This window comes from Haplochromis burtoni, unplaced genomic scaffold, assembly GCF_018398535.1.
Source record: "Haplochromis burtoni strain Fernald_Lab_line unplaced genomic scaffold, NCSU_Asbu1 Contig_28, whole genome shotgun sequence".
NCBI classification, from domain to species: Eukaryota; Metazoa; Chordata; class Actinopteri; order Cichliformes; family Cichlidae; genus Haplochromis; species Haplochromis burtoni.
The window spans coordinates 3,427,620-3,436,759 of NW_024582389.1; the positions used below are offsets into that span (position 1 = coordinate 3,427,620).

A 9,140-nucleotide genomic window follows, 5' to 3' on the forward strand; every position below is an offset into this window, starting at 1 on the left:
GTGTGTGTGTGTGTGTGTGTGTGTGTGTGTGTGTGTGTGTGTGTGTGTGTGTGTGTGTGTGTGTGTGTGTGTGTGTGTGTGTGTGTGTGTTCTGGTGTGTGTGTGATGTTTTACTTAAAATGGAGCAGAATAGACACACAGTGCAGCTCTCACTCACTCTAATAAAATCATCTCAGGCTACATTAATCCCTCCTGAAGGCCACTGTCAAAATAACAAACAGCTGGGATTCTTTAAAGAGAGCTATCTGTCTCGGACAGGTGAGAGACGTGTGTGTGCCCGTGTGCCCGATCCAGGTATTACTCATGTTGTGGGGACCTAAATCCGTTTGCTCTGCCATGATAGGCCAAGTGTCTTACTGACAGGGACAAAAAACATGATATTTTCAACACAGAAGGTTAAGGTTTGGGTAAGTGTAGTAAAATGAAAGCAAGTCGACAGCAAGTCCTCTGAAGTCACAGATATAAAACTCTATGTGTGGATGTGAATGCTCATTTATGTAAGTGCGCCTCTTGTGTGACAAGAGAGCTCTTTCCCGACCTCTGTGTTTATGGGCTCGATGTGTACTGGTGCGCTACAATCTCTTTACCTCCTCTCTCTTGTTTCGGGCAGATCCCTTTGGCTGGGGTCAGCCTCCTCGCCTGATCCTCCTCCCCTCCTGGGGTCACCTGGACGCCCACTTCCACCGGAACAGCCCCTCTTCCCAGCTCCAGTGACCTGGCCCTCGGAGAGATGGGAAGGCCCATAACCCCGCCAGCTGCCCCAGGTTTGGAGAAGGACCCCAGTCCGCCAATGGGCCCCCGGCACAGACGGCGCTTGTGCTCGATGAAAACCAGGATATCACCCAGAGGGAAGTTAGTCTGGCACTGGCCGCAGGTCAAGAGGTCATGCTCTCCAGATGCTCTCCTCCGAGGGCTCGGGGTGGACAGCTCAGGAGATGGAGATCCTGCCCCTGAGTCATGATTGGCCTCTGCTGCCGAAATAAGAAGGGGAAGGTAAAAGATGTCAGTCAGTGATGTTATTTTAAGAAAGATAGGAGTAAGATAGTTAGAGCCAAATATAGAGAGGTAAAGGGAAAAAACACCCAGCGAGTTTAGTTATCCCTGAAACCATTACCTGATGAAAGCCATCTCTTCCTACCACACAAGATGATCATTACAGTCACAACTGTGTGTCACTTTCATGGCATGAAACAACGCCGCTGTTAAGTTGCTTCGCCTAGGCAAACACCTGCACTGCTTATCCGTGAGAGATCTGCGTGGGCTGCACCCAACACATAAACTCCACGTGTATGTGTGTCTGTGTGCATATCAGCCTGTGTGATTGTGTGTGTGGCCAGGAAGCTATTCATCTCACAGTGCAGGCTTGGTTTCCGGTGAGGGCCTTTTGCTGCACTAAGCTGTCATAGCTAGACGGCTCCCTACACCACGGGAGCCCCAGCTTGTGCAGAACAAAGTGTAGAGTAACGTAGGCCACATCCACCACCCTGTGTGTGTGCGCGTGTGTGTGTGTTCGTGTTTGTGTGCATCCTAGAATAAGACAGCGAGAAGAAAAATTAAAAGGAGAGAGAAGAGAAAAAAAGGGCCATGTCTAAGTGCGTGTGTGTACATGAATGGATCAGGTGAGTTTGAACAGTGTATTCTCCACAGACAGAAAATCTATAAAGCCAAACCCGGGGTCCTGTTAGGAGAGTAAATCTCATTCTTTACAGATCTGACACGGTCATTAATAACATTTACACATTCTTCCCTCTGTTCCTCCCCGATGGCGCAGACTCTGTCCCTCAGCTTAACGTAAATCCCTCATGGACAACCTCCATTTTTTTTTACATTTTAAAACACCACCCTCATGCACCAGTATGGAAATGTGTCCTCTTCTAAAGAGCCCCGAGGAAACCTGAAGCTCCAGAGACTGAAGGCGTGTCTGAGTGAGCGGGTACCCAGGGAGAGGTGTTGATGCCTGGGAGAGAAGCATAGCAGCACTTGCCTGTCTGCTGCGTCTCCACTTCTAGCGCCCGTATCTCCCCCCCCTACCCACGCCCCCACACCCCTCCCCCTACACCCCTTCTTCTTTGCCTCCTTTTCTCTTTTCCTGACACCCTAATAATTGCAAAGATTAGACAAAGAGGGTGTGTGCTCTCGCTCTCTTCTTCTTTTTTCTTTTTTTTGTTCTGCTGTATTTATCAGACCAAAGATCCTAAACCTTCTTATCAGCCATCTCACACTGTCAGGGAAGCATTGCGTCGCTGTCATAATGCTTAAACTCGGGCAGGATTGGGGATGAATACTAACGCATCCCTTTTTTCCCCAAATTATCATTATTATTATTATTATTATTTATCATTTTCAAATATTTCTTTGTAACTATGAGCCCCCCCACCACCACCCCCTTTACCAAATCACCCATCCGCCCACGTATACACTCATACACACTTTCCAGTCCTCTCATTCCACCCTGGAGTGATGATCCGATGCCAAATATCTTTTCTCTAAATGGCGATGGCTTCCTGGATGCCCGCCAAATAATTTCCATCTCATAATCTTTTGGCGGCAAAGAAGGAACACAGCCGCATATTTACCTACAGTTCACAGCTTGTGACCATGATTCGCTCGCGCAGGCAATGTAACTCTGCATGTATGTGCAATGCATACAAGTAGGACGGTGCAGGAGATCTTTCTGCTAACGTTATTTTTTTTATTTATTTTTTTTTACTTTGGGGGGGAAAAAAACAAAAGAGAAAAGAAAGAAGACAGGTGGCATGAGGCACGGATCCTCGTGTGAGAAATGCGAAAATGAAAAGAAAAAAAAAAGACAACTACAAGTCAGCGAGCTGACAGACACCTGGGCATTTGAACTCGACTCTCTCTCCCTGTGAGAGACAGAGACAAATAGTGAGAAGGCCTGTTTGTTAGCCTACGGTTGAGTAACACGGCCCGAGGCTGAAAGCAGTAAATTAGCAGGAGTTGGCACCGTGACTGTGAATATCTGGAATATCAGTCGGACATCTTCTGAAAACCGCACCCCTCTCTGAAACCCGCGCACTCATCTGTCCCGAGGCTCACCTGTGTGAGAAAAACATGTGTGCAAGAAGGAACCAAACGTGGCGGGGCGGGAGGGTGGTACAAAAATAAAAAAATAAAAAAATCTTGGACACAAGCACGGCAAAATGGAAACGTGAAAGAATAACAGACTAATGTAGCCGATCACGGTGACAGACAGTGTCTAATTCCTCAGTATAAACTCCTATGTGAGAGGAACAAGCTTGATAGGTAAAGGAGCATAGCTGACACGCTGTCAAACATGCCATCGTTGGGGAAGGCGTGATGATGGCAATGAAACCGGGCTGTCTGACATGATAGCACACATACTTTATTTCTGTCTCTTCTTCTTCTTCTGTTTCTCACATACACACACATATAAACTTGGAGTTATATTCACCCTGTGACAGTCCTGCTACTCTGCCTTATCAAGTGTGAGTTAACTGAGGCAGCCTTAGAGCACCCCCTATCAGTTTGATGAGGAGAGAGTCAGTCATTCACTCCACTATTACTACTGCTGCTGCTGCTGCTGCACACAGCCACTGCACAATATGTACCAGATGGGAGCTCAAGACAATGGGCCTCTTTCACCAAAATTTCCATCTTTGTAGAAGGTCAAAAAAAGCTGTTCAAAGGCCAGAAAACACTTAATAAAAAAATATTTTTGGGATTTTTTAGATACTTTTAAGTGCAAATGCTGAAATTGATCCCGTGTAGTTTGGCTATGCTCGAGCGGTGATTAAACTGGTAAAAAGTTAGCGGCTGGGTGAAACCAGCTAGGTGGGTGAAACCTGCCAGAGTGCATATAGGAGGACTCTGGCCTCCAGTCATGTCCTCAGACATTAATTGCACCTATAAGTCCTTCTAATCCTCAACTATTGTGTTTGTTCTTATATGTTCTTATACATGACGACTCTCTCGCAGTTTCACTGTGCCCGAGGTGAGGGCAAAAGCAAGGAAATTTGACAGCACGGCAAAACAAGCTCTACTCTTCCCAACGGAATAAAGGGAGGAGAGGAGTGGGGGAGTCAATTTTTTTTGGATAAGACACAATTTTCTTTTTTCTTTTTTTTATTTGAATTTGACGAAATGCCCCGAAGAAGCAGTGTCAGAACAGAAAACCACGAAACTATTTTCCGCTGGTCTTACACAACACTTTAATACCAGCTGCGCGCTCTGTTCGGCAGTTGAAAGGCAGAGGAAGGCCATGGGCACTCGTATGACAGTCGGCCATAGCATATGGGTTCAGACCTGTCTCCCTCTCTTTGTTTTCCCCCTTTCCATTTTGCTGAGCTGAGAACACATGCACACACACAGAAACCCCCAAAGGGGAAAGTTGGGAAAGATTCACGCTGTCGTTGAAAATAAATGACACCAGCAACGACGCAGATGGTTGCAATCAAAAATTCAAACGACAAGCGGCCTCGCTTAGCCTCTCCCCTTTTTTCTCAGCAGCGATTGCCAAGGAGAGCTGCAACAGTGTGCGTTGTGAAAGGCCAGGCCTGTGTGTTTCATTATCATATCACCATTTAATCTGTAGCAGCCCTATTTCTTATCATAAATCTTAGATTATCAGGCCTGAAAGTGAGCAAAATACGACTGCAGCTGACTGTGACTTGTCACTAAATCGCTATAAATGACTTGCAACCTCTGAGGCATGACATTTGGTGATATAAATCAAATTTGCCAAACAATTTTAGAGATATCATAATAATAATAATAATAAAAAAGCCGCTTTATAAGCATTGCAAAACGGATTAAACGTGTTCGATAATATTGAAATATAGAAGGAAAATCGGCGAACAAACTGCAGCACTGCCTCGCAGTGAATCATAAATCGCTCAACAGTCATCTCCCCTGTGAGATTATCATCCGGTTACCACAATGTGTGTGCATATTTACTGTGGCGTAAGACTGCGTACGGTGGGTTTCTCCCCATCATTTGACAGCCATATGGTGTGCATAAAGAAGAAAACATTAACTGTTTCACAAGTAGCATGCCAATTCGGAGGGTAAACAGTTATCACGAGGCGTTTCCACGGCTGAATCCAGAGAAGAATTCACAGTAATAAATCTGATTCGAGATTGCAAATGCACCACTCTCTGAAGAAAGGGGGGGGAGCAAACCTGGGATGCTAAACGCCAGTCGTTCCACATTAATTTGACTAATTCATAAGGATATTTGTGTGACAGGTCTCTCTTTGTCACGGATGTGACTCCGAAGCTGAATCACCGAGCCTGAAAAAGCCTATAGGGATGATTTCCCTGTAAGGAAACCGAGAATGAACTATAAACTGCGCCGACTGAATCGGCCTGCTGCATTTGTCACAGTGAGAGCATAAACAGATACGTGCTGATGTATTCTGAGCGTGGTTCTTTCTGCAGTTGCACAGTATAGGCAGATCTACATAGAGTCAGCGTGTTCCTTCCTTGCTGCATACTTGCGCACTGAGTGCCTCGACTGCAGTTACAGTCGCTTGTTCACCCCTTTAGATGTCTGGCCTGGCAAGTACACAGGCTTCTGCTAAGCCTGTCCAGAAATATGCAGATATTCAGGTTCTGTTCATAAGTAGTGCATGACCTGTAGGCCTGCAGCTGGCACAAGGCTGTGTTCTGTTACAGTGAGCCATGACGTGTGTTTTGATGAATGCTGGTGCCCTGCAGAAGCTAAATATCATTCCTTTTATAAAGAGATACGCCGAGACTGGTCTCGACAGTCGATGCAGAAAATGTGAAACCGTCGAGCTGCAAAGTGATATTAAAATCAAACTTTCTTTTTTCAGAAATGTACTTCTTTCTTCTCGTCTTTCTTTCTTTTTCTTTGGCAGTATCTCCGTACATGTGTTGACTTAATCAAATAACAAGTTGGCTTTCCTCCCACTGCCCCTCTTTGTCCTCCAGCCTGAGTTGTGGACACAGGTCCAAGTCCTCCCTCTTGAACCTGAGCCTCTCAGGTCTTTGCCACTGCTGGAGTATGTTTTTTTAAGTAGGTGACACTGAAAGAAGATGAGAGCCAGGCCCTCTCTCCACACATTTCCCCTCCTTTCCTCCACCCTGTACTCGACCACCCCTGTGTTATTAGGCTAAGCACCAAAACATTTGTCAGCATTTAGAGATATTAAGTTGTTTTGTGACACTTGCAAGTTTTGTTTTTTTGTTTTTAAAGACCAAGCCAGAGATGATTAAAAAGATTTCTAAATCCAGTCATTTAAAGCTTCAGGCAAGAGCAAATGAATCCTGGGGACATTTCAGCGCAGCTTGAGAGCTTGGACAGAGAAATTAAGAAAATGAAAACTGATCTGTGACAGCTAATTATCAGCCTAATGACATTCAGCAGGTGCAGAAGCAAATATTATTTTAGCCTTAATTTGTATGAGTTGACTAATAACAGAGGGATGTTGTGTAAAAAAGAGGGAAAAAAAGCTGCAATTGTTAGACACACTTTATCCAGATTAAGTGTTAAACACAGAAAAGCAGTGCCTGAGGTGCAAACAAAGTTTTGCAAATTTTTGTTTGTTTGTTTTTCGGTTCAGTCGAAAAAATGTACGACTGGGGCTGAAATCATCTCCACCTGAATTAATTATCAGACAGCCAGAGCGACAACAGAGAGAATCAGCCTTCACATCAATAGCTGCACCACAGCCAAGCATCAGCTTAACGTGGTGCTGCACGTTATCACAAATAAAAATAATTCCATTAATTTAACAAAAAAACCCACCGCTTATATCTGGATGTGTCTCTCAGATCGCTCTCTGTGTCTGAAATTGGCGAAACAATTTCAGCAACAACAAAAACAAAAAGAAAAAAAACTTCAGAGGGGAAAGTCAATGAGAGAGTGCCAAAGTGAATAGTGATGAGTCTAAATGTTAAATGTGTCGGGTGGGACGGAATGCACCTAACCGTTTTCAACGCAAAACAGATTGGCCAAAGATTACATCATGAACTTCTGCAATGAATTACCCAGATTAGGCCTCTATGAAATTGGATTTAGGCACAGCAGAGCGCTGGGAGATGAAGGTTAGATTGATATAATTGATTTGAAATTGGATTATAAGACTTTTTAATCATATGCTCGCCTCCCTAAAAAAAAAGAAAGAAAAAGGAAAAATCCTGCGCAGTTTGTTTTTTTTTGCCGCACTCCTGAAAAGAAGTTGTGACCCTACGGATCCTAAAATGTGGCCCACGTAATAATAAGATTAGCAAATATAGTACAAATAAAAAAATAGTGATCTTCCCCGTGTGTGTGTGTGTGTTTATTTTCGTGCCCTGCTCCATTCTTAAATATTCTTCTTGTGGGCCGGTGTGTCGCAAAAAAACTAATCATTTTAAGTTTGATGCTTTGTGCCAAAATGTTAGAGTGTGTGACAAAAAGTGAGAGAGAAAGAGGCTATTTTTTAAGAAAGAAAAAAAACTTTAATCGTGCAAACTCACCCTCTGTGGAAATGTTTAACAAAGTATCCACGCGCAAATGTGACACATCCCGGGAGAAGAGAAAACGTAAAATTGAATATGAATTGTTAGAGTACAACCTCAGTGCACGTGTGTGTGTGTGTGTGTGTGTGTGCACGTGTGTCTTTATGTGTGTGTGTGAGTGCTACTCACACACACAATCAAGCAGACACCCCAGTTGTAGCTGTCACAGGATCGTCCCTTGTAGTAAAATCCACTGAAGCCGAAAAAGGCGCATGTAAAAACGGTCTCACTTACACTGATACAAATGATAAAATAGTTTAGAAGCCATGCAGTCACTCGCATCGAGTCTAAAAGTTTAGTTTTAAATAAGCAGCTGCACGGTATACCTACTATTTTTTATTGTTTGTGCATTAGTGATATCACATGATCTATTTATTTTTTCTTGTTCGGCGCATTTTTTGCAATCACTGAAAAAAACGTGCTGTCTTCGTGTTTTACTAAAAAGAAAAGTGCGTTATTAATCACGTTTAGTTGTTTATTTATTTATATTGGCCCGAAAGTCCGAATCGGGCTAAATAATAATATTGACAAAATTGCAAAGCAGTAAATGTTACGATAAAGGAAGTGATGAGCGTGTAAAGATTTTAACCTCACCTTGTATTGTCTCCCTGTGCGTCAACGATAAGTGCTGCGGGTTCACCTGCTTGCGGCGGGACATTGCCCCGGCATCTACTCTGGCATCGCCCGGTGAACGGCACTTGGAGTCGGCTTGGACCGTGGTGTCGGTCCTCTCTGGATCACAGGTCCCCGACTTCCCGCTCCCTTTTGTATTCCCCTGCTGCTTTTCACAGTCTTTAGCTGGAAATCGTCTTTTTTTGTTTCTTTTTTTTTTTTCTTTTGGAAAGATCACCAGTCGGACAGCAGCGCGATAAGGATGAAGGACCGCTCAGTCCACGGTGTCCTGCTGCGCCTCGGAGGAAGCAACACTTGGATTAAGGACGCCAAAAAAGTGTAGTTTTAGCAAGGAAGCGTCTGCAGACGACCGATGACTTAATGAGTGCGCCGGTAAAGTGAGCTTTTGCAGATTAACCAAATAGGACAAGGAAAGGAAAAAAATCCTGGACTGTCCGCTTCTGCAGCGACCGCGGTGACAGATTAAGTAGCCTACGGAGCACTCCACCAGTGATGGATGTTGTCACCTATTTAACTCCTCTCCTTTTCTTTAATTTTAATGATATAATTATATCATCTGGGTTCAAATGGTGGCTCTTTAGTTTAGGATTCCCTACAGTCCTTCCATCTCAGCAGTGGCGCGCTACAATGACCCTTTGGCACTGACTCCCCTCGCGCGTTTTGGCATCGGTGCGCAGAAACGGCAACTCTTGGCTCTCGTGGCAGTAGCCGCGTTGATTGAGAGAGGGAGAGAAAGCGACAGAGAGAGAGAGAGAGAGAGAGAGAGAGAGAGAGAGCGCAGGCGGGCAGACGGACAAGAGACACCTCCCTCCCCTCCTTCCAACAAGCTCCAGTGTCTCCTATTGAGCCGTCTTTGCAGCTCACACGACGAAACATGCCCTGTTTGGGGCGACCCGCATGTGTGTGTGTGTGTGTTTGTGTGTGTGGTTGGTGTTGCCTCATTCAAGTTTAAGTGCGTCCAAGACATCAGCCACTACAGAGGTGTGAACGGCAAACAA

At 44.7% G+C, this 9,140-nt stretch overlaps 1 protein-coding gene across 3 annotated transcripts in view; it reads right to left on the reverse strand.

Annotated features, from left to right (window-relative positions):
- Positions 1–8,898, reverse strand: part of bcl11bb (BAF chromatin remodeling complex subunit BCL11B b) — a 36,982-nt gene extending 28,084 nt beyond the window's left edge. For 2 of the 3 annotated variants that reach the window (XM_005917771.3, XM_005917768.3), the window contains exons 1-2: positions 8,104–8,898; positions 588–971 (exon numbers count right to left, since the gene is read on the reverse strand). In XM_005917771.3, the coding sequence (XP_005917833.1) occupies positions 588–971; positions 8,104–8,167 (448 nt within the window). In that variant the 5' untranslated portion in view covers positions 8,168–8,898. The remainder of the gene's footprint in view (positions 1–587; positions 972–8,103) is intronic. The other variant, XM_005917769.3, reaches the window with a different exon arrangement.
- Between the last annotated feature and the right edge of the window lie 242 nt (positions 8,899–9,140).